The following is a 25,597-nucleotide window of genomic DNA, read 5'->3' on the forward strand; positions in this document are numbered from 1 at the left end:
CATTTCAAATTGAAGTTTTTGATAGATGGAGCAATGGTGTCTGCGGTGAGGGTTAAGAATGCCCCGTAGCCTCAAGTGCCATCACCTTGTGCAAAGGCAACGGTGGCCGAGAGCTCAGCCGTGAGCCAGCTGAAATTCTCTTATAGTTGCTGTTTCATGTCCCCTGAACAGAGGATTTCTGTGAACACTCATTGCACCCCACGTCTCATCACAAATATGCATTTGAATTTCTCCTCCTTTTGCTTATGCGAATGGTTTGGCAATGTCTGTTGTTCTTGAGCGCTGTGCTTCATATGCATGCATGACAGTTCCCTTTTGGCCACTGTTTGCCCCTTCTTGTTTGAAAGACAGTAATTCAGTTGAGGAGAGAAAGCAAAACTGAGAGGTAAGCAAAAATCACAGCCAACTATAAAGAAATTACGAAAGTCAAGAATTCTCCTTCTTTTCCTGATAGTGCCTTTGGCAGTCAGCAAATACTCATGAAAGCAGCTAAAAAGAGAGGGAGAACGAATGATCATCATATTCCTTCCAGATGCTCTGAACAAAGCCAGAGCTTTTGCTTAAATTTTATGTACTTCAAGAAAGTCTGTATTTGTCAAGATGCTCACTTTTTTAAAAGCAAAATTAAAAATATGAAACATAAAACTTTTTCTGTAGCCAAAATACAATGTGATATCCTTTCTTTGAGGAAAACCTTGGGATAAGGGCATGATTTTGCAATCAGGCTGGATATATAAGTGAAAAGCTATTTGCAGAGAGTTTACTGTGATAAGAAATGCAACAAGTAAATTTGGCAAGGTTTTTTTAATCACCCAACCAGACCTGCACTAGATGATACAAGATAGAATACAGTATACCCCCAACTTATCTCTGAGAGGGAATTATTTCTTGTATTCAACTACTCCAAAACATATTAGTTCTTCCTCCAAAACTTTTTCCCTCACCCTTTGCTAGTGGCCAGTTGTGTCGTGTCTTGCTGTTCTGGAGAAAAAGCTGGGGATCATTCTGTGCCTTTGTAGTCAGTAGCAACTGATCCAGGGCAGATCTTTTGTTTTATATGGTCACGATGAAAGTCCCTGTGGCAGCATATGCTAGCTGATGCCTTTGCCTGTGTATCAACAAGAAGAGAGAGAAAAAAATGATCAGACTTGGCTCAGAGCTGGGGTCCATCATTATGTGCTTACTTACTAGCTTTGCTGATTCATTCCTGGCTGTGAGAGGCTGCTGCCCTGGCAGAGCAGCAGTACCTTCCGCTCAGGGCTCTGCAGCGCGCTGTGCGTGCCCACCATTTCACTTCACAGCAGGCTGTGAACCGCAGCAACCGAGGGCGCTGATACACAGCTGCAGCTAAGTTAAGATATCACCACAAAACCACTTTTCCCTCTGGCTACAAAGGGAGATAAAGTCTTCAACAGACACAACTAAATCCCAAATGAATCATGCATCAAGGCCCTACAATATAAAACTTGTGATTAAGAGCCCTGAACATTTTTCACTGTCCTTTCAAACTCCTCTTGCCCTCCTCCAACTTCAGAAGCTAGCTGTTCAACTATAAGACAAAAACCAAGACGAAACGGGAGACGTTACTTGTCGCAGCTGCCTGATTCTGCTTGGCAGATTGGCATCTCTCTGCTTTTTACCGAAACAGCTCTCCTCACCAGAAACAGGCAAGCCACGTTTCAATAGAGGGGGTGTGTCATCACGAAACTGCCACTTGTGCCCCATTTAGAAATGAGCCTGGAGAACACAGGTTTAGCAAAAGAAGTTACCTGTTCAAAACACAATGCGGTTACCCATGTGGAAAGGCGACTTGGAGGGTATTTCCAGGTCCTGAGCAAAGAGGGTGCTGGTTTCATGGTAGGGACAGGTCTGCACACAGTGAGATCTGATGCAGGAAACCAGTACAAGAATGACCACGCAGTTGGGATCCTGCCTGACCCATATCTTCTCTGCTAAAGAATTAACTGTAGAAGAAAGCCTCCTCCTATACTTGGGTGAAGAATAAGGAGTAGAACAGAACAATTTCAGTTGGAGGGGACCTACGACGATCATCTAGTCCAACTGCCCGACCACTTCAGGGCTGACCAAGTTAAAGCATGTTATTAAGGGCATTGTTGCCTCTTCAGCACTGACAGCCTTGGGACATTGACCACCTCTCTAGGAAGCCTGTCCCGGTGTTTGAACACCCTCTCGGTAAAGAAATGGTTCCTAATGTCCAGTCTGAACCTCCCCTGGCGCAGCTTTGAACCAGTCCCTTGTGCCCTGTCACTGGATTCCAGGGAGAAGAGCTCAGCACCTCCCTCTCCACTTCCCCTCCTCAGGAAGCTGCAGAGAGCACCAAGGTCGCCCCTCAGCCTCCTTCTCTCCAAACTAGACAAGCCCAAAGCCCTCAGCCGCTCCTCACAGGACATGCCTTCCAGCCCTTGAACCAGCTTTGCTGCTGTTTTCTGGATGCATTCAAGGACCTTCACATCCTTCTTAAACCATGGGGCCCAGAACTGCACACGGTACTCCAAGTGAGGCCGCACCAACGCTGAACACAGCAGGATAATCACTCTTTGACCGGCTGGTTACGCTGTGTTTGATGCACCCCCAGGATGGGGTTTGCCCTCCTGGCTGCCAGGGCACACTGCTGTCAGCCAGCACCCCCAGATCCCTTTCTGCAGGGCTGCTCTTCAGCTGCTCCTCTCCCGATTTATACTTGTGCCTGGCATTACTCCGTCCCGGGTGCAGAATCCGGCATTTGGACTTGTTAAATTTCATCCCATTAATCATAGCCCAGTGCTCCAATCTATCTAGATCCCTCTGCAAGGCCTCTTGTCCTTCAAGGGAGTCAACAGCACCTCCCAGCTTGGTATGGTCAGCAAAGTTGGTAATGGTGCCTTCAGCTCCTGCATCCAGATCGTTGATAAATGTATTGAACAGGACTGGCCCTAGAATTGAACCCTGAGGGACACCACTGGTGATGGTCACCAGCCAGATGTAGCCCCATTCACCACAGCCCTTTGAGCTCTGCGCTTCAGCCAGTTCTTCACCCAGCACTCCATGAACCCACTCATCCTACAGCTGGACAACCTGTCCAGAAGGATGCCATGAAGGATAGTATCAAAATCCAGAAAAACTACATCCACCACCTTCCCTTCACCCACTAGGCGGGTGACCTTATCATGGAAGGATATCAAATTAGTTAAACGGGATTTTCCCTTTGTGAACCCATGGTGACTGTGCCTGATGATTGCATTGTTCTTTAAATGCCTTCCAATGGTACCCCGTATAATCTAATCCATAATTTTACCAGGAACTGAGGTTACGCTAACAGGTCTGTAGTTCCCAGGGTTCTTCCCTCACACCCTTCTTGTAGATGGGACTAACACTGGCTAGCTTCCAGTCAGCAGGGACCTCCCCAGGCTCCCCAGACCTTTGGTAGATGATCGAGAGTGGCCCTGCCATAACATCTGCCAGCTCCTTCAGCACTCTGGGGTGAATCCCACCAAGCCCCGTGGACTCATGAACGTGCTCCCGCATACAAAATCAAGCTAGAAGGCAGAAGCTGTGCTAGAGATACGTGGTTAGACCACAGTTTGACACAAGGGGGAGATGTTCTGCCACGGATTGTCATCTTGCAGCCCATCCACTGCAGCAGCTCCCTCGAGTATGGGCTGCAAATCCTATTTCTGCCACCTCCTTTGGCAAAGGAGATACTTTCCTGCCAGGTGTAAAAAAACAACAACAACAACAACAAAAAACCAACCAAAAACCCCACACTTTGGTTTAGTTTTAGTGATTTAATAGCATTAAACCCAACATTCTTTAAACTCATTCTTGAACTCTGTTCTTTTGAAACACTAAAAGTGATTTTCTTTTTAAACATCCATAATATTAAAAGCACTGAGGGTTTTGGAGCTAACAGCCTTTGAAGAATATTCTCCTTCTGTACACCACCCAAAAATACACGGGTGCTAACAACTAAGGAAAGACCTGCTCCTCCTCCAGCCTGCTGGATGGAGCCAGGGGTGGGAGTGAAATCTGCTCTGGCAAAGCCCCCTGGTTGTATGGCACTAACACAACTGGCAAAGGCGAACATGAAGAAAACACATTTGAAGCAACTGGAAGAAAAATGGAAATGGAGGAGAGAAAAAGGAGGAGGAGGCAAAAACCACTGTTCCTCCTCTTGCTTCCCTGGAGCTATTCAACGCTAGCAGCATAGTTATCTTTGTACTGGGGCAGGATCCCATTTAATTGGAGATGGAGGCATCAAAGTGCCTCTGAGAAAGCTTCCAGCTTCAGTACACTTCAGAAATGTTCCTCCGCTCTTCTGCAGAGCTGGCCTGTGAGGTAAATAGGGAATTAACCCCGCTGTCCTTGTGAGAAAAGGAGAGGCAGCAACAATACGTGTGCTAGGTTACACAGCAGATAGGCAGCAGGGCGAGACTTCGCTGCACCGTCTTTCTGCTTAGGTGCCACAAGACTAGAGACAGAGAACAAGGCAGTTGCCTGTTCCGACTGACACGGAAAGTTGGGTTTCACCGGCTGTAGCTTCCAGGCAGGCTGTCACTGCTGAAAGCAAATTAGATCAGCTGGGCATCAAGCGATACCTGCCATCAGTTTTCACCGCCCACTGCTGCCAGCTTGACGCTTCTCTTTCGCGCTGCATGCGCCAAGTGTCTTACAAAGCCAGCTGCAACATCTACTGGAAGGACACGAAGAACAACCACAGGTGGGGAGAGGAGTCAGGGGATCAGGGTTGGGGTGAGGAGGCCTTTTCCTGCCTCAGTCCAGGCAGAAGACGGGGTTCTCCAAGAAGACTGCGAGCTTGCTGGCCACCAAGTCCAGGTCACTGGTGTTGGCATATTTGAGCAGATTGGTGTTCTTGACAAAGTAATGCTTGAGGAAGTGCTGGCTTACGCACTTGTGCAGCTTCTGCACCAGCCTTAGAAAGGCTTCAGGGAAGCAGCGCCAATCCTTGGTGCGTGGGTATTTTTCACACGTCCAGAATAGCACTGTCTGCAAGAAGCAGATGGGAGAGAAGAGGTGTTAGAGGTTCTGTCGAGGGCTCGCACAGCTTACTAAGGCAGTTTTAGTGCTGGTAAGTGGCTGACAGCCTTGGAAATCAGAGACTCGCACCGCTATCTCCCCGTGTTAACGTTTCTGCGATGGAAGGATCGCAACTAAAGTCTCCTCCGGGGATCAGGCAGAGCAACTCTGACATGCCTGGTTAGGATCTCTCCCCAGAGGAGCCCCACTCCATTGACTGCAGCAGAAGCCCAAGGAAAATGGTCTTGCTAAAATAATCTTAGCCTATTCTCCATCCTCCTGCAGGAGCCTCTGTCGAAATGCCAGGCATTTTCAGCTGTAGAAAACGGCCTGTTATACAAGTGTAGAAGCCAGTAGGTACAAGGAGGGAGAGAAGAATTAACATAATTGATTGCTTCAGCTGTATTTGTACTGAAGATGCACACGAATCTGCATCCTGAACAGATTTTCCAAGCAACTATTGCAGGTGCAGGGCATGCTTTCTGGTCAAGTGCAGCCTGTGTTTTTCTGACACATGATGCTAACAGCATGCACTTTGTTCTATTTCCCCAAGTTTATTTTATGTTTACATTTGAGAAATCCATAGTTAAAATAATGAAATGCATATGATTATTGTTCTTATAGTATTATTTTTATGCTGCCCACGTTGCATTTTTACATACTTTCCTACGACTGAGAAGAATTTTCTGGAGGTCCTTACACTTATTCTACCAAAAACCACACTGACTGCCTCAGGCAACCTGAAATCAGTTTTAAAAGTACAAAGTCACCTCTCTTGGTTCGATAATTCTGCTAAGCTCCTTAGTGTCCTTTGAATCTCAATTTTATTTTGCAGATTCAGCAACCTAAAAAGAGACCCACAGACACTGTGATATGTGGCCAAATTACAGCCCACAACTCCTCTGTTTCTTTAGCGGCAGAATTTTGTCAAAATAAGCCACACTATTCTGGATTGCCTGGTTTGTTTTTTTCCTCCAGCAGGCATTGCAATAGTTGTAGTGCTGAGGAATTTCTTCTCAGATAGCTTTTCAAATGTGAACAATTTTTGTTCACAGCTGCAATAACCACAAGGACTTTTTTTTTATTGTTGCCAGGGAACAAAAGACATAGTGAGGAATTCAAGATGTAACTCTGCGAGAGCTACTCCTTGGAGAATTGCAGAGCAGTTACCTTTCGTCACACTAAAATTACCTCAGCAAGATCCATGGGCAGCAGTTGCAATGAAGTTTCTGGAGGCAAGGAAAATAGCGTTGCTCTTCCAGTCAGGTGCCAAAGAGGTGATCTATCCCCGGTATTTACTGAACCATCCCTAACTGCCAGCTCTCTACCGGAGGCATAGAGTTGGCTTTCAAAATGTACCTAGATCTTTTCAGACTTCCCGATCTTGAACTTCATTCCTATGGAGGTAAGCATAACGAGTGTGCTTACTTGGTCCTTTAAGGCTTTCACAACTTCTGGGGAAGGATTTCCTCTGTCATAGAGGGCTTTTTTTCATGAGGAGTCTTGTTTAATCATAATTGTTAGATACCTCAGACAGTGGAAACCTAATAATGTAAAAAACCCAAACGCTAAGCATCTGATCAGCTGCTGGTTTCTCAACTGACCATTTCTCTCTCTCTTTTTTTTCCCTCTTTTTTTTTCCCCTCTTTTATTTTCTCGTTTTCTCTTTTTTTTCTCTTTTTTTCTTTTTTTCTCTCTTTTTTTTTTTTTTTCAAATGTAAGTAATGTCAAAGCATTCCTTCTGTCTGGTAAACCAATCCTCTCTTACGGTAAAAGCCTGAAGTGCAGTTACAGTAAAGAACTGAAGAGCTTCTAAAGAGCTTTTTATCTTGATCAAGAGTCCATGCAAAGCACTTCCTGCACCTCTTCTCCTTGAGCCAGAAAAAGAGATCGTTACTAACGGTTAAACGGTGTTCCACTTTCTCCTACCTTTGAGAGTTTTTCCACCAGGTTGTTCTTACAGGCACCGTGAAGTTTTGCATTCTGCTAAGCTATAACCAGCCTCGTCAACGCTTTTTTGACTCTATCTTGACTTAGATTAGTCCCATGACTATAATAGCATTTGATGGTCACAATCTTTTCTTTAGGAGCAATCGAGGCCTTGCATCTGGTTTTGGACACCAAAAGATCAGTAACTACTGAACCCTGAAGTATGTGCAGGGAGGATGCTACCACCACTTTACCTCTTTCTTCCCACCCCAGGTGAAACACCACCAGAACCGTCAGTTTGCACCTCATTCATGAAATACCACTCACCTAAGAGAATTTTGTTTGGTGCACATCCACAAAGACAAATGCACAATTTTCCTCCAGATAGACAGATGGATATGGATGGCTGGGATAGTCAAAAAGCAGGAGGTAACTGTGCAATTAAAGACAGTAATACAATGCCTACGTGAAGTCAAAACAGAGCAGGGGGCCCCAATTCTAACATTATTTAAATTGCTACAATCATAATGTTCCTATAGGCTTTAGTTTCTTGTTGAAGTTTGGAATATATATTTACTGAACTTCTTGCCACTGTAAAGCAATGAAATGGTACTACAGTTTTGACATTTACCTTACAAGTTAACATAGGTGCTACAGTTATTTACACCATGATATTTTGACATTACTGGATGGAAACCCCTGCAACAGATACTGGGACTGTGTCTTGGTATCATGGTGATGCCTACCTGAAGGTGATAAGCTGTGATGACAGGCTTATTTCCAGTACACCAGACATCTTCCTTCATCTGCCTCATGACCCTGAAGCACTTCATGCGACAACCACCATCTTCATCAAGTCCTTCCATGAGTATGTGCTCAGCACGGGAGAAGCAGAGCTGCCAGTGATAATTGGAGCGGGCCAAAAGGTCAAAACCAAGTGACTGTGGACAAAGGGGAAGTGTGACACCAGATTGGAGGAAAACTTCTCTGAGCAACACAGAGAGATGTTACAAAAAGGATGTGTGACATCTCTCAAAGTATATTCTAAACAGGGTTAGCAGAGGCAGCAAACACGTGTCATGCTCCCGTCCTAATTCCTAGTCAAATGACTGTGTGATTTGTTTTGTTTCCTCATTGCTGACATCAGTTACTCCCAGGAGATCCATCTCTAGAGCCACCAGGTGCAACACCACAGTGCTACTAAAGCAGAGGCACAGCTCTGCAGGCACTTTGCTGTGGAGCATCAGGTCGTGCATGAGAGGAGCAGCACTGGAAGGTGTAACTGGACCTGCAGGAACATGGCAGCTGGGGCTGAGCTGGAGTGCCAGATTCGAGCCATGAGCTTTGTAGGGAAAGACGGGATTAGGCCAGAGGGAAAACTGCAAGGTAGCAGCCCATTTGCAGAAGGCTTGCATGAGACAGAGCAGAACAGCAAGAATGATGCACGTCACCACCGAGCTACTCAGGCAGAGCTGTGTGCAAGACACTCATGCAATAAACAGTTAACTCTGTTTTTCTTCCATAGAATTCACCACCATAAGGGCAGAAAAAAAATCCCAATAAAATCTGACAGAATACTTTGAGATATTGCTTCTCTAGAGAATACACCTTCCAACCATGCTGTTGCCTGCCATGCAGTCCTTCAGCTGGCAAACCGCTGTCAGCACTGAGAGACACCTGTAAGGTAAATTCTGGCAGAGTTAATAGTGCTTTTTACACTGTTCACCTTGATGCACTGCACTTTTTCCTGGGAAGGCCAACGCTTAAGGCAACGAGGCCACCGGGCTTTCTCAGGCCAGCAGGTTGGAATCTCCACAGCAGGGACCAGCTCCACCTCGACCTGGGATTCTGACGTCTCCACGGCCACCCGGACCACTGAGCTGAAGCTCTCCAGCACTGTCACTTTACCTGTGAAGGAACAGCAAAAGAAGATAATAAAGAGGAGAAGGTCCTTTTCCACAAGCCAAGCAAAGAGCTGTCTAGGGCCGTCGAGTTCTATTGTTGTGGCCTAACACTTTCTCTTCAGTGCCATAAGCAAGATACAAGAAAAAACTTACTGTCTTAACCTACCCTGGGGAATGAGGACAGGAAGAAGATGAAGGAACAACTAAGGTCTCAATTTTTATACTCGATTACCTTGCTTTTGTTTTCCTCTGTAGGTCCTCTTAAATCCTAGGACCAGCTTCTTAAAAATACTGATGGACAACTGGTGCAACCTAACGTTTCTAATGGTACAGAAAAAGGAGATCACTGCAGATTAGAGGGGACCAGATGATGAACACTTCATATCTAAAGATCTCCTTATTCCTTCAGAGAACCTGTGATCAGACCAAATGACTTCCCCTTGCCAGTCATTCAGAATGTTTCGTGGTGTATCTGTAAGTTCTGTTTCTGGAGATGCACTTGCACAGAGGACAATGCCAGAATTTATGGCCTGTTGTGCAGAGCAGTCATACAAAAAGGGCTAACTGCTTGCCACACTGGGACTGCTGAGTGTCAAAAAGAATTAGTTCTGTGGTGATTTGGAAGAAAGAAGTTTCCTCAGTGAAAGAAGAGTGGCTCATCTCCAGGAACAACATGCTCTAAGAGAGCAGAAAGGAATGAAAGCTGCAACTAATGAACTTAGTGAGATGTTTCCTGTTGGCCCAGCTGCATTCATGGAAGAAGTTTCTGTCTCCAGCTTTCCCTGTCACTCTGGCAGGATCACTGTCCCTTCAACTTTGCCAGCTGAGTCAATTGCGTGATCATGCTCTAACCCACTGAAATAAAAGACAGAGCAGATTACCATAAGCAGGTTAAATAGTAGTGTGCTAACCCACCTCATTTTGATTGGCGTGGGCTAAGGAGCAATTCCACAAGGACCCCACACACTGACTTGAAGGGACAGTGATGAACATCATCGACTCTCACAGAGGAAATATCTGCCTACTCCCAATGGTAATTTAGCATCTCCTCCAGGAAGTGCAGGGGTGAATTACCTTGCAAATAGTGGAGTCCATCCCAACCAGAACTTTATAACCCTGAGTTATAAAATCTGCCTGTTAGTTCCCTGCTGAGCCAAGCCTGGCACCAAAACAGGAACTGTACTGCTCCCAAGCCCTCAGCAGGGATCCCTAGCAGCTGAAAAGCATTAGAGCAACCGCTGTGTCAGCATGTAAATATATTCACAGCATTTCCAAAAGCATCACAATTGTGCTACCTATTTTTCCACTAATGAAAAGTGAGACATGTCAAAAACTCTGGTTTTGCTGGTGCTAAAAGAATTAAAAAATAGGGAAGCAATGAAATCAGGGAAATTTTTCTGCAACTTTAGTTGTACTGTGGGATGAAGGAAGTTCGTTCTTCTCAGAAATTAACAAAAATGTCCTCCTGACTTCATCTTAGCTCATCTCCTCTGTGTCAGTCTCCTCCCGGCTGACCTTACAAAAAGGCATCAGCCCAAACATCACTTCCTGGGTCCCTTGGAAATACCTCTCCTGGCTCAACAACTTGATGTACTGCTGCTAGACACAATGGCAGGTTTTCACAATGACTTTCACATAAGTAAACCCTCAGATGCAAGCCCATTCCATCTGGCCTTTTCTGTGAGCTTCAATGGTGAAATTTCAGCCCATCAACCTTTCCATTTCTATGATAACAAATATTTCCTGGAAGAATGCAATGATCTAGTGAGGTTGACTTTAACATGTTTTCTCCTGTGACTAAAATTCAGAATGCAATCAGATGAGTGGAAATGGCTCCTGTTTCTCCAGAATACAGAAGACCCATATCAGGCTGCCGAAGAGTAAAGTCATCCTGGAAACTTGCTATGAGAAGAGGCACCACAGTCTGCATTCGATCATGTCACAGTATCTTAATGCGAAAAAATGGACATAGACTATTTAGCTAGGACCAAGCCAAGCGTTCAGTAGCTGAAGTCTATAACACGCCTCTAGGATGCTAAGAATTAAGCATGGGGATCACTGTTCAGACAGCATCTTGCTACAGTTGTTACAGCTATGAAGGCATGTTGCATGCACCACTGATTGTGTTACGTCAGCGATCAGCGCTTCCAGTATAAATAGCCACAGGAAATAAGCAGACACTTTGGATTGCTCGCAGAGGGACCAGCAAACTTCCTGAGTCTGGTTCTGCTGAACAGGACTGGAGCAGCCTGGACACCGGGGAAAAGAGCTCTTGTCCAACAGACTTTGCTTAAGTAGAAGTCCTTCTACTTAGTTCCCCCCACCCCATGCTGGAAAGCTATGGGCAGCTGGGGTTTCCTCAGAGCATTATCTGCCCTATACACATCTTCAAGCACTTTCTTCCCTGACTTATGCAGCTACCCTGTAGCAAATTTTCCTATACTATCTTCCTTGATAGTCTAGATATATTGCAGGTGCTGTGATAGAAAAAGATTTTTCCCAAACAAATCCCTAAATGTTCTGAAAATCTGAGTTACCTCTTGGTTGAACTGTGAGGGTGGTGTTGCTGAAGACACTAGACAAATTCCTAAGAAAGGAGCATCATCTTGGGTATGAAGAGCCCAAAGACTACTTAATTCTATCGTCAACGCAGGTCCACATGCATCACTGCAATGGGCTAAAGGCTCCCTGATTTTGAAGGGGTTTGTTGTTTTTTAACTTCTGATCATGTGAGCCAAACAAACACTTTGTGTGTGCGACAGTTTCCCTCTGTCAGCTGTAGAATACAGCCAGTTCCCCTTATACCTGTCCCCACTAAACTCACTGGAGAGGTTACAGGAGATAATCGACTTCTCCACCAGCTCCCGGAAGACGATAAGGACTTTGGCCGGAACCAGATCACCTTCAATGTTGACATCCGTTTCATGCCACTGCTGAAGGCTTTTTGAGAACTGCTCCACCTCCAGCCATTGATGCAATTCCTCAGGGTCCCGCACGGAGGAGAGGAGCTTGGCTCCATGCATGGTGTAATAACGCCAGTGCCGCACCTGGCATTCCCTGTACCCGGTCAGGCCACGCAGAGGGACTGTGATGAGGAATTGGCTGGGTGCTAAGACCTAGGAGAGTGCAGAGAGATTCAGAGAAGACACAAGGGCAGATCCATGAGCCTGAAGCAAGGAAAAGAGGGTTAAGGAAGTAATAGGTAAAACTGTGGGCTTTGGAGAGAAGGAAAAGCCATGGTATGATGGGAGCAATTGAATACAGCCAGGACCTGTTCCATGCCTGTCTGAGGGTTATTTTGGAGGTACACAGACTAAGAGAAAATTGTGTTAGAATGAGTCTGATGTGACAGCCATGGCCCATAGGAGACAAAAGTGCACTGACCAATTTGCCACCGCACCTGCCATAGTTTCCCCCGTTCCTTGTTATTGCTAGCCTGCAATTGCATGAGCTGTAATAACTAGCAGTTTCCAAGGAGCGGGAAAGCATCAGAGAGCACATTTTGAGATCCATCAAAGGGAAACAAAATAATGCAAGTTATTACGTCAGGACAGTTACTAGAGGTAAGCCTAGAGCTCAATAGTAGTAATCACTATGGCAAAAAGTGCACTTTTCCGATCTCTTTCAAAGTCCACTACAGACATTAGTAAAATAAGGCTATGGCCCATTCATTTTACAAGTGTTTCACTCTGCATGACTGTCCTTTAAGAGATATGTGATGCAAGTGTCATGCCTAAGCCTACACAGGCACTGGCACTCTCAGAAATTGACTCAGGTCTTGGCCAGCCATACTGTACGAAACTGCGTCTCCCGCTGAGCGGAAGCCAGAAAGAGTGTAAGGATGGAAACAGTAACCAATGGATAACAAAGCCACAAGCAGGCTTGTTTACAAGACGGTAATTGGCCTCACTTTGGGAATGACCATTTTCCAATAAAATCAGTGCAGAACCAGTATTTGCAAAGGGTGAAAAAAGTGACACAAATACCGTGAAACCTCCTGCTGGCCCAGGGCATAGCCGGATATCTCCAAACACTAGTTTGGAAGCATGTGGTGATTGTGGCTCCAAGTATTGAGAGAGAGCATTCAAACTCCTTCAGACTTTTGCCATGTTGACTCAGAAGCTTTTCGACTCCACTTGCCACCAAGCCTAACTGACATTGGCATTAATAAGGTGAAGCTGCCGCACCAGCAGGATGTGAAGTGACAGCTGTTGCAAGGTGGTTACCTCGAGGTGAATGAAACACCCTTGTCACTCTCCTGTAATAATCCAAAACATTCCGGTGGCCTTCCTGGTAGCTCAGGTGATTTAAAATATTATTGCAGAGGTGCCAGGGTCCTGAGGGCACTAATAGGCTTTGAGGGCTTCTACCCACACCTTCTGCCCATGGGCCAGGGACCCCCATTTCAGCTCACCGCTGGGCTATGTCATAGTGCTGGTCTCCAGCCGTGTGACAGCTATGCCTGCACCTGGCCATAGACCTTGCTGTCCTACCTCAGATCTACTTGGCCACTATGGACTTGCTAGCAATCAATAGACTGCATCTGACCCTGGTTACTGTTATTGGGCCTGATCCTGACACTGATGAGTGCTCCTGGCTTGACCTCAGACCTGCCTTATCAGCACAAACTTGCCTGACGATCCAGACTCTGGGCTGACCTCAGCTGCCCTCCCTAGGTCTGCCTCACTTGGGGACCATGGGGCAGGTGCTGCCACGTTGTCATGCTCATCTCCCAGCTCCCTCTCCCACAGGGAGCAGCCGGTCTTCTCTAATCCCTGGCAAGAGATTTGAAATAGAAAAGATGGCCAGCAAGAAGCACGGAAATGGCAAAGGAAACACCAGAAAGCCCTTCTTTTGTCAAATATAAACCACCTAAAAGCAGGAGGATATTGGAAGGATGACATTGCAGACCAAGGTGACCCGCACAAGTCAGGTTTGGTGGGGCTGAGAGATCCTGTGAGCAGCTCAGGAACGAAGTGCTGGGCTCCATAAGGAAAAAATACAATGGCTGTCATGCAGTTACTGCTCATCTCACTGCCTCAAACACATTTGCAGATAAACAACCATTCTTTCCCACACCCAGATGCTAACTCGTAGGCACTGGCACCCAACAGATTATAAAGAGAAGAGCTGCAGGTGTTATGCGAGTACCTTCAAATACAAGTCACAAGGCCCCTCCACCTGGAAACACCAGAAATCACAAGGCTGGAGATAGCACTGTAAAGCTGGGCAGATTGCATCCTCTTGGCCTAAACAAATCACAGTCCCACACCTATGCTCTGTCACACGATGATCTTGCACGCCACATGCAGACCACGGCCCCCAGCAAGTCACAGGCTTGAACAAGACCCTCACATTCTGGGGTGTGTAACTTATGGATAATCCTGCTGTATTGAAAACCTGCCTGCAGTATGCTGGGCAAATTAAATACAGGCTCATTCTTGCGATTCTGACCAGGATATCCCACGGAGGCAGAAGCGTTAGGTTAGAAATCAAATATTTATGCTTTGAGCAAAAAAAAAAAAAAACAAAAAAAAAACAAAACCAAACCCAACCAAAAAACAAGTCTCTTGCAGAGAGGATGAAATAGTCATGGGAGGATTGGCTAGGTGGGTGAAGTCTGGAGAAGAGGGTGGGAGAGGAGGAAGCAGGCATGCGGACCGGCAGGCACCAGGTGGCAGGAAGGCTTTGTACCTGGATGGATGGGTGGAATGGGCGCTTCCCCCGAAGCATAGCTGACCACTTGGCCAGTAAAGCTGGCTGATCCTGAGAGAAGCAGAAAGGAAAACAAGAAGTACACAGAACAGAGAGAAAGCATGTGCCAGGTCATTCATTCAGAGAGCAAAGTTGCAAGCTTCCTTCGAGCCTATTTGTTAAAGGAAACCCCCCCCACCCCACCATGATTACAGAGTTAAACGCTTGGCAATGCCGTTGGGCAGTGCTGTACCAGTAATTACTCTGCACGCTAACCTGCTCATTACACCTTACTGAAGCATCCACAGCCTTTGCATCAGCCCTGCACAGGTGACAGCTGCAAAAATGGTCGGCCACAACTAAAACCGACACTTTAAAGTTTTAAAAATAAAATACTCCATTTTGTCCATCTGAGGTTTATTTCAAATTTTTTATTAAAGATTTTGACTTTTTGTCCCCTGGGTTACAGAAAAACATTGAATATCTAAAGACTTTTCTTCTGTATTCCCCACCCAGCCTTGTGTATTTGGAAGGAGGCTTATAGCTTCTCAACAAATCTAGACTCCTTACCATGTTAAATTAAGTCCTCTTAATCAGACATTGAAAGTTCTGAAAAGTTCCTGTAAATTTGACAGGAAAAAAAATGTTGCAAAATTAAACAGAACAGTTAATACATTTGCTTTCCCTTGATATGTCTCCTCTATGTTGAGTTATGCCAGCAGTGATTCTATTTTTTGGAAGCAGAACAGTCCAAGTCAAAATTATTTCTTATTAACCCATTCTTTGCTGCCCCATACTACAGGACAGTTACTCAGGCCCTCCTAGTGTGACTATCACAGATTTATAGCACTGGGTTCAGTTAACTATGAATTACAAATCTGCTACTTTTTAAGAAAACAAATTTTGGTGATTCCTTTTAAGCAAGGGTTGTTCAGATCAGCCTACTGTAATACCACATGCCTGTTCAGAATAGATTGCCTTGGTTTTGTTCTGCTTTGTTCTCCAGAACAGCAATTTTTCCCTGACCCTCATCTTGTCAGATTTCATTAGTCAAGCAGGTTTGTTCCAGCACGAGATGTGGATGGCAGACTATGGCACTAAGGAACAGTGGACCAGGATGTGGCACCGTTATACGTCACTGTGGTCATTCCTACTGGCAAGGCCACATACCCTGGGATACACAAAATTCCAGAAAAGATCTAAATCTGAATGTGTTTGTCCTCAGAGCAATAGCCACATTTCAGACTGGATGATTATATTCTGCCTCCACCTCCATACCCTTCCAGCCGCTTGATACACACAGAGTTAATCCTTTCAATCCTGGACAGCTGCAAAAGTTGCCTCATGCTTTTACGTGTTTGATGTGTTTTAATCCAAAACTGGCTGCATTTTAGTATAAGGGTTGACGTAGCTAGAGTATGTAAACTAGGTCAGATGAAAATGATCTTTTTCATCTGAAGTTGGCGTTGCTATGATTGTTTCTTATATCCTTACACTTGTTATTCTTATGTTAGGCAGTCACGGGAAATAACCAGTCTTCTTCTGTCACAGCTGGGACAGGACATTATTATTTTGGTATTTGGTGTCTAAAATGGGGAGACATTTAACTTCTCCCACTAATAAGCATATTTCTTCCCAGTAAAAAAGAAGTTCCAGTCCATGACCAAGAAAAACCATATTTTTCTGAAGGAGCTTTCTACTGTTCATAACAGAAGAAGGATTTTTGAATTTTTTTTCTTTTTTTTTTTTAGCAAGTTGACATGTTTTCCACCTGTGAAAAATATGAGTCATAGCTCATGAAGGCATAAGCATTTTTTTCTTCCTATGCTAATGCTGTACAAATTTTTCTTTCTGTCTCCCAAAGAGCTTTGACTTCTGCTTGCAGATTGACAGCTCTGGCAATAGATGCTCGTTGTAAAAGCAGTAAGTAGTAAAAAGAGGCTCTGCCTGATTTACCCAGCCCTCTCTGACACTCCTCTAGTTGTAAGATGACCACGAGTAAGTCCCTATGACCCAGTCTGTCACTAGAACTTCCACAGTGAAGTGTCAACGCATTGTCTGTGGCGTTTTGGGTGAGGTACCTGTCCATACAAACACTTACACAATGCAGAAATCACTTACTGATTGTCTACAAGCTGCCAGAGAGGATATTAGAGCTCTTAATCATACCTTAATATTCTCATTGTGAATCCCAGAGTTAGAGATAGCCTGGAATCGCGTGGCCTTATAGCTGATTTCTGCGGTCAGTTGCTGGATGATTTTCTGCACCTCCTCCACTGCTTTGGAAACCAGGTAATGTCGCTGTTCCACCTGTCAGTTCCAAGAAAGACACTTCATATTACAGGTAACTGTGGTCTTTGTCTCCAGCAGGAAACAGACAATCAACTTAAAGCATCCTGAAACATTTGCCCTTGTGCTGCACTGGTGTGTTGGGTTTGCGTGGCAGGGTTTTGGTAGCGGGGGGGCTACAGGGGTGGCTTCTGTGAGAAGCTGCTAGAAGCTCCCCCTGTGTCTGACAGAGCCAATGCCAGCCGGCTCCAAGACGGGCCCGCCGCTGGCCAAGGCCAAGCCAATCAGCGCCTCTGTGATAACATATTTAAGAAGAAGAAAAACACTTAGAGAGCGAGCTTTTGCAGCCGGAGAGAGAAGTGAGAAGATGTAAGAAACTCTGCAGACACCAAGGTCAGTGCAGATGGAGGGGGAGGAGGAGCTCCAGGCACCGGAGCAGAGATCCCCCTGCAGCCCATGGTGAAGGCCATGGTGAAGCAGGCTGTCCCCCTGCAGCCCATGGAGGAAGGATGAGGGGGTGTAGCGATTCCACCTGCAGCCCGTGGAGGACCCCACGCTGGAGCAGGTGGAGGCACCTGAAGGAGGCTGCGGCCCGTGGGAAGCCCACGCTGGAGCAAGTTCCTGGCCGGACCGGTGGACCCGTGAAGAGGGGAGCCCACGCCAGGGCAGGTTTGCTGGCAGGACTTGTGACCCCGTGGGGACCCCACGCTGGAGCAGTTTGCTCCTGAAGGTCTGCACCCCGTGAGAGGGACTCCATGCTGGAGCAGGGGAACGATGAGAGGAGTCCTCCCCCTGAGGATGAAGAAGCGGCAGAAACACCGTGAGATGAACTGACCGTAACCCCCATTCCCCGTCCCCCTGTGCCGCTGAGGGGGGGAAGGTTGAAGCCGGGAGTGAAGTTGAGCCCGGGAAGATGGGAGGGGTGGGGGGAAGTGTTTTAAGAGTTGATTTTATTTTCTCATTCCTCTACTCTGTTTTGCTCGTGCCGATAATTAGTGAGTGATCTCTCCCTGTCCTTATCTCGACCTGCAAGCATTTCGTTATGCCTTTTCTCCCCTGTTTAAGGATGAGGGGAGTGAGAGAGCGGCTCTGGTGGGCACCTGGCCCCCAGCCAGGCTCAACCCACCACAACTGGGAATAAAACTTATTGTTCCCTGAGTGTTACAACCAACATACCATGAGAGAGAGCTGGTAAGCACCAGCTGGTAAACACTGAAGGCCAACACTCAGGACTGCTGAGCATTAATTGACGCCAATACCATTGGATGGAAGGGAAAGAGTTCATTACATGGATAAATTTGTTATCAACCAGCTACAGTCTCATTCTTTATCCATTTGATGCAGAAAACCCAGTTATTCCCCTGCATGTACTAGCCATTCTCAGAGCCAGGGTACGGTTCATTCCAAGAGTTGATGAGATTTCAAGAATTACAGATACTCTGTACATTAGTCAGGTTGCAGGCGTATGTGACAGCATTTAGATGCCTACATCATATGTTGAAAGTATCCATACTGTCTTCATACCTGAAGTACACATGTGAGTCCACTCCTAGATGGTGAGAAAGTATCTTTCCACAGCTGGTCCCACTGGGACTAGGTGTTTGTGTGACTTGATGGATAGTTCTTCAATCCAAGCAGTAGTGCATAATTATTTTTTGAAAATTATTTCAATGGAAGGTCTGAGTCTTGGAAAGACTGAAGTGAAGGATGGATAACTCAGAAAAATAAAAGATGAACCTGCACCTTCACGTCCGACTAAAAATGAATGGAGCATAAGGGGATGGTGTCACGGTTTAACTTCAGCTGGTAACTAAGCACCATGCAGCTGCTTGCTCACCCCTCCTCCCTGTAAGGGGACGGGGAGGAGAAGGGAAAAAACCCCAACCTTGTGGGTTGAGATAAAGACAGTTTAATAGGATAACAAAGGAAGATGATGATAATAATAATACATATATATAAAAACAAGTGATGCACAAATGCAATTGCTCACCACATGTGGAAGGAAAAAAGCAAACCCTGATGCCCAGTCTGTTTCCGAGCAGCGAGTCCACCTCCTGGCTAGCTTCCCAACTAAATACGGAGCATGACATTATATGGTAGGGAATATCCCTTTGGCCAGAGTCAGCTGTCCTGGCTGTGCTCTCCCAGCTTCTTGTGCACATGGCAGGGCATGAAAAGCTGAAAAGTCCTTGACTTAGTGTAAACACTACAACTACTTAGCAACAACTAAACACATCAGTGTGTTATCGACATTATTCTCATACTAAATCCAAAACACAGCACTATACCAACTACTAGAAAGAAAATTAACTCTGTCTCAGCCAAAACCAGGACAGATGGTCAAAATCGAAAGAGATTCAACAGGAGGAACATGAAGGAACCATGTTAGTAAAGGACATATTTAAATATTTCCCAAAGATCCTTACACATTTACGAAAGTGAGGAGATTCACCCACTGTTAATGAAGTTCATGAACATATTCTTCATTATTTATTCATCTAGAATTACCTACACACAGTTAGATATGAATACTGTTTACTGTCCTTTTTTGCATCCTAATGCTTTCTCTCATTTGGTTGCAAATTTTGCTTTAATTTTTTCTAAGTTTTGCTTTTTCCTCACCATATTCTACTAAATCTCATTGTTTGCAGGCAATAAAAAAAATACAGAAACATATGGGAGGTTTGAAAGACCTAGATTAGGAAAAGAAAACCCACCTGAAGCTAGAACTAAAACCCCAGTTGGGCTATTTGCAGGTATGAAACAAGACTGTTAGATCATTCACAGCTGGGCTAAAGTGAATGATCAGGGATAATTGCCACAGTCAAACATAATTGCTACAGTCTGTTGTTGTTATGAAAGACCAAAGCAAAAGCATATGGAAGAAATTCTTCACTATGAGGGTGGTGAGGCACTGGAACGTATTGCCCAGAGAAGCTGTGGATGCCCCCTCCCTGGAAGTGCTCAAGGCCAGGCTGGATGAGGCTTTGGGCAACCTGGTCTAGTGGAGGGTGTCCCTGCCCATGGCAGGGGGGTTGGAACTAGATGGGCTTTAAGGTCCTTTCCAACCTAAACCATTCTGTGATTCTATTCTAAACCTCCTGTGTCCTGCTTGCATAGCATGTTCTTCAGCATCTAAACAACACTCTAATCCCTTTTAGAAAGTACTACTGACAAGCACTTCATTGAAAGTCCTTTTGGACACCTTTATGGGAAATGTTGAATTGTCAGACAAAACACTCAAGCATGTTGAAATGTGTCCCCAAGCTCTGAGAGGTGACAAATAGATTCACTTCAACACCATGGACCATACAATGGACTAAAAAGGACTACGAGCAGTTGCCATGAAATCTTTAAGAGATCTCAAAAAAACGATTAAGGGAGGTACCACTAAATATCTGTTTCTGCATGTACTCCTCATCACTGGGGCAGGGATAAAAAAGCAAAGGGCATGTGACAGATGGTGCTAACTGTTGCTAACCACAATTAGCTCCCTAATCATGCTATTGGAAGATACAACCTTCCTACAGAAGAGAAAGCATAAAAATTGAAAGATGGAACATGAGTGAGTGAATGCAACTTCTGAAGAGTGAAGGCATTTATCTAAGACGTCTTTAGCAGCAGCATGAACACATTGTGAGAAGAGACAGAATAAGCTTTTTGTTGGACAGCCACTTCTACCACCTACTAGCATTCCCTTTACCAGGTCTTAACTTTGGAAATCATGCCAAAACAAAGGCACAAAACCAGAACAACAAGGTCAATTAAGGTTTTATTATGGAGGAAGAAAACAGGACTGAGATTTACTGGAGACTGTTAAGAACACTTGGATTTGTTCTTATTTACCCAGTCACATCCACTCCCTATGCACTTGAGTTTTTCCTTTGCTGAGTGGTTTAAGTAAGAAATCTTTGGTATCATAGAGATTCATTGCACCAGATGGCCTATTTTCAAAAACAGGCAGCATTTTACCAGCAGAACTGTGGCTGCCTGAAGGTTAGGCAGCCTCACTTGGACAGGAGACTCAGGAGCAGGCAGAAACTAGGAATCCATCAGAGCTAGAGGGCTGCTAGAAAACAGACTTTCAGTGGAACCTAAAATATTGGCAACTATGAGCCTCACTTATCAGTTTCTTCTGTTCCCTGTACTTACGGCAGTCATATGAGCATCTTCTGTTCCCTCCTTTGTAGTTCGGCTTTATAAATTTTCCGAGAAGCGTTCACTATTATAGCTCACTGAACTGATTCTGATGGAATGATTTTCCAGTGCACAACACTGCATGGCTGAAAAATGAAAGTTCTCACAGAAATACACCTACTTGTCACCAAAATATTTCCATAGAGAAAACAAATCTTTCTTACCAGTCCTTTCATGGTACTAGAATATTTCATCCTTTACAGAAAAAGAGAGCTTTACAGTTTTCCATTTTGAAATGGTTTTTCACTTTGGTGTCTTGCATTTTGTTGAGGAAAGCAGACTATAAAATAGGAAATAGCTAAGTACTGTGATGAAACATGTCAGCTTTAAAAAGTCTTATGGGTCACTTAGAGTTACTTTTATTAAACAGTATTGTTTCATTGATGATTTTATTCTGTTTTACTTAATTTCATAATGGGAAAAAAAACCTGAGTGTCGGAATATCTCATAAAATAAAAAATGTGGTTCCAGCCTGCATTTGCTAATAAGGCATGTTACTTTAATCCTGGTACATAGAGAAGTATCCTTAGCTGACATGACCAACTGATGGGTGAATTCTAACAATACCTGTGTCTCTAGTTCCTACATGCATCTTTCTTAGAGGCAGCCCATGGTGTGGTTTCGGTCCTGTTTCTGTCAAGCCAAGACCACTGGACAAGGAGAGAGGCAAGGACCTTTCTTGAGACTAAATGCTGGCAATTACAGCTAGTCTCACATCTGGAATTCCAGATCGGGAGCAAAAATTGAGGGCATCTGAAGAAGAGGACAAGCACTTTGAAAAAGTAGGCTACCAGCTGAGATCTCTGATAACATTCTGCAGCAGAAACCTAGAAATCTCATTAGAAATACAGTTCTCCTGAAACTTCACCCAGTCTTGTCTCAGAAATGAAGACAGCAGGCAAGCAACTAACTGTCAAGTTTGGCACCCTTCAGAATCAACACCTAGTGTGGGAGACAGAAAATCTGGACAGATAAAGGCTTACCTTGCTCTGGATGTAGATTTCTACATCTTCATCTGTGAACGGTTTCATGGCAAGATGGTCTTCACTGCTGTCTAAAGTGTGAATTCACTCTTCACTCGTTCACCTGCCTCTGGAAGCTGAGGGACACTCAGAGCGAGCTGCTCAGAGCCTTCCTGCCCTGTGAAGCTCAAATTACCTAATTCCTCTGTGGATGAAGAAGAGGAGGAAGAAGCAAGGAGGTACACCTATTTTTAAAAATTGTTTTCCTCCCTGAGTTACAAAGGTGACATCCAGCTGCTTCAGAAAACTAGCTCCAATTATTATTTTCTAACTTCAATCATTATTATTCATCTTATTACTTTACTTTTAAATGGTGTGTCTTGCATGCAGGCACACACAAAAATATCCCAGCTGCTGTTCTGTTTCAGGGCAGATGTGGAAGTGCCTTTTAGATTGCACTGCAGATTCAGTATGCTCGTGCACAGCATTATTATGCCACAAGTACTTCCCTGCCTCACTAGCCCTTCACTGAACCATTTGTTAAACACTCTCAGCTATCCCTTCTTGACTTCAGTCCACCCACTTTCTGTCTCAAACTGCATGGGTATTTTTACATGCAGATCATTCATTTGGTTGCAGCCTCTGCTCCCCTCTCCTCATATCTCCTCTCTCTCTCTCTGGCTGTATTGACAGTAAATATACTGCAGCCTGTCCCCTCCTGTAGTTTGCTTTGCTTTCTTTACAGTAAACAGACAGAAAGTTGTCTCTCGTTTTCTGCCAGCAGCTCAGCTAACAACCATATATAGATAATTCAGAGGGAAAAATAATTGATTGGGCCTCATCGATCCAGTGAGGGTTGGTGGCTTTTAGAAAAAAAGGTACATCAGCACATGGAAAGGATTGATGGAGTATAGAGATGAGATCCCATGCTGCTAAGTGTCCCTTATTAAGGAAGGCACACTCCACTTTTGAGTAAAATCATTATTTCCTCCTGGAAACTGAGCTTTGATATCCCTTAATTGATTTATTACCTCTACAGCAACTGGGAAAAGGCAGCAGTTGGGTAGGCACTGGGTGCTACCTCAGGGCAGGCACTGTTGTTGCTAGTTATCTTTCATGATGTTCCTTATTAACAGTCAAATACTAAGTACATTAATGGAGTATCAATACCTGCAGGACATCTGATTCCCAGAATCTACAAATCAAACCTTTCTCTGTGCCTCCGAGGCATCTGCCTTCATCTTTTTCCTGTGGGACTCAGGGACTCCTTCACAAAGACATGTAGGCATTTACTTCCCAAACCAGCTTCCATGGGAGTTGGGCACTGAAAAAGATGATGGTTCCCCCCAATTTTTAGGGAACAATACCTCATCCTTGCTCACTTCAGGACTTACCTGGGGGCTAGCAGTGTATGTAAGCTCTGCTGGAGAAGCCAGACAAAAGGCAGGATCTGAAAGAAGGTGTGTGGAACAATAGGTTAGGAAGGACTTGTAGGGGCAGGTTGGATGGACTGAAGTCCAAGCAGAGTGTGCAAGGGAGGAGAATGAGCCTTTTAAATGGTCAGATTCTATTGTCCCTAAACAACATGTCCCTAAAACCCATGTGCTCCCTCAGGCAGCTAGCTGTACATACAGAAGACAACTTCCTTAATACTACCATGCATTACTTTAATACCCAGAACTTCAGATGTGCACAGCAAACAAGTCCAAACCCCCCGCAATGATCCTTAACACCACCATACCCATTACTTTAATACCCAGAATCTCAGATGTGTATTAGGAAGGAAGAGGAGATCATAGAATCATAGAGTAGTTTGGGTTGGAAGGGGCCTTTAAAGGTGATCTAGTCCAACCTCCCCTGCAATGAGCAGGGACATCTTCAACCAGATCAGGTTGCTCAGAGCCCCATCCAATCTGACCTTGAATGTTTCCTGGGATGGGGCATTTACCACCTCTCTGGGCAACATGTTAACAGTGTCTCACCACCCTCATTGTAAAAAATTTCTTCCTTCTATCTAGTCTAAATCTACCCTCTTTTAGTTTAAACCCATTACCCCTTGTCCTGTCACTACACTCCCTGATAAACAGTCTCTCACCATCTTTCCTGTAGGCCCCTTCAGGTACTGGAAGGCTGCAATTAGATCTCCCCAGAGCCGCCTTTTCTCCAGGCTGAACAATCCCAACTCTCTCAGCCTGTCCTCATAGGAGAGGTGCTACAGCCCTCTGATCAGCTTCATGGCCTCCTCTGGACTCGCTCCAACAGCTCCATGTCTCTCCTGTACTGGGGCCCCCAGAGCTGGACGCAGTACTCCAGGTGGGGTCTCACCAGAGCGGAGTAGAGGGGCAGGATCACCTCCCTCGACCTGCTGGTCACGCTTCTTTTGATGCAGCCCAGGATATGGTTGGCTTTCTGGGCTATGAGCGTACATTGCTGGGTCACGTTGAGCTTCTTGTCCACCATCATCCCCAAGTCCTTCTCCACAGGGCTTCCCTTCATCACCCAGCCTGTATTGATACTGGGGGTATGGGTCTCACTTTCTTGCACCTATAAAGTGTCTCCTCATGACAGCTGTCCAGAGTCACAGGTGCTGGCAGGCAGATGAAGATCATGGGTTTTGTTATTTTTCTTGTATATAACAACACGCCTTGTGTTTATAACTTCTCCAAGAGGGTCTGCATGTCCCCAGCTCCCCCTCTTCATAGTGAGGGAAGGCAGCATAAAGTCTTGGACAAGGACTACCTTTTTGGTTTATATTCAAGCATATTTAAGTTCAAGCCCAAGTTTAGGCTGAAGCCCAAGGATCTGAGCAACACTTCCTGCCTGCTCCTGCCATCTGAAGAGAATAAATAACTTTCCCTTACCATCACTGTTAAGGAGGTACAAGGGGAGATGGCTGAGGAAAAATCAACAAGAAATCCAGTATCAAATGTAACAAACACAGGTTTTTCTCAACTCCGAAAACTCCTTGCTCCAGCTGTAAGAATTTGCTGCTTCATAATTTCCTTGGACTTCAATGAATCCAAACAAAGAAAGAAGGAGAAGAGCAGTTACAAGAACTGGATGCAGGAGATAATAGCAGATGGACGACTTACACTGAATGCCTGTGGATTTTATTATGGCACTTATAGGATGAGAAGAGTACTGTTTGATTGACAGAAAATACTGCAACCGATAAAGGCCCTTCCACCAACAGCAAAATACAGTACAGGTCAGAGTGGCAATAAGCCCTTCTATAAAGGGAAGAGCAGCACAGTGGCATGGGAGACAGCAGCCAGTCTTGACCTCACTGAGGAAAACAGACCTCACGAGGACTCATGAGAACCAGATAGCACAAAACATGGGAGAAAAGTAGAGGCAAATGGCCATGTGTGAGGAGATAATATTGCTGTTGGAAAAACTTCTACCAAAAGGGAAGAAGGACAGAGAAAGGGGAGTGCAGAGAAACATCTGCAGAGATAAAAGAGGACATAGACCCAAAGTGGGAAGAATCCAGGCTCCTCTAGGGTGCTGAGATGTGGTCTTGTTGCAGTGAAACCTTCATCTGTGTTCAGCCAGTAGTCATGGCTTTTGCAGCTCACCCCATTCAAA

The 25,597-nt window shown here is 45.1% G+C and overlaps 1 protein-coding gene across 5 annotated transcripts in view; it reads right to left on the minus strand.

Annotated features, from left to right (window-relative positions):
• Positions 1 to 3,815: 3,815 nt before the first annotated feature.
• MAB21L3 (mab-21 like 3) overlaps positions 3,816 to 25,597 on the minus strand; it is a 29,038-nt gene continuing 7,256 nt past the window's right edge. The window contains exons 3-9 of one of the 5 annotated variants that reach the window (XM_054812738.1): positions 22,031 to 23,459; positions 16,731 to 16,871; positions 14,562 to 14,633; positions 11,692 to 11,983; positions 8,690 to 8,871; positions 7,710 to 7,904; positions 3,816 to 5,004 (exon numbers count right to left, since the gene is read on the minus strand). In XM_054812738.1, coding sequence (XP_054668713.1) covers positions 4,771 to 5,004; positions 7,710 to 7,904; positions 8,690 to 8,871; positions 11,692 to 11,983; positions 14,562 to 14,633; positions 16,731 to 16,871; positions 22,031 to 22,078 — 1,164 coding nt within the window. In that variant the 5' untranslated portion in view covers positions 22,079 to 23,459 and the 3' untranslated portion in view covers positions 3,816 to 4,770. Of the gene's footprint in view, positions 5,005 to 6,413; positions 6,432 to 7,254; positions 7,397 to 7,709; positions 7,905 to 8,689; positions 8,872 to 11,691; positions 11,984 to 14,561; positions 14,634 to 16,730; positions 16,872 to 22,030; positions 23,871 to 25,597 lie in introns of those variants that run through there. The other 4 variants (XM_054812740.1, XR_008575411.1, XM_054812739.1 and 1 more) reach the window with 4 other exon arrangements.

The sequence above is a fragment of the Grus americana genome, chromosome 1 (genome assembly GCF_028858705.1).
Source record: "Grus americana isolate bGruAme1 chromosome 1, bGruAme1.mat, whole genome shotgun sequence".
NCBI classification, from domain to species: Eukaryota; Metazoa; Chordata; class Aves; order Gruiformes; family Gruidae; genus Grus; species Grus americana.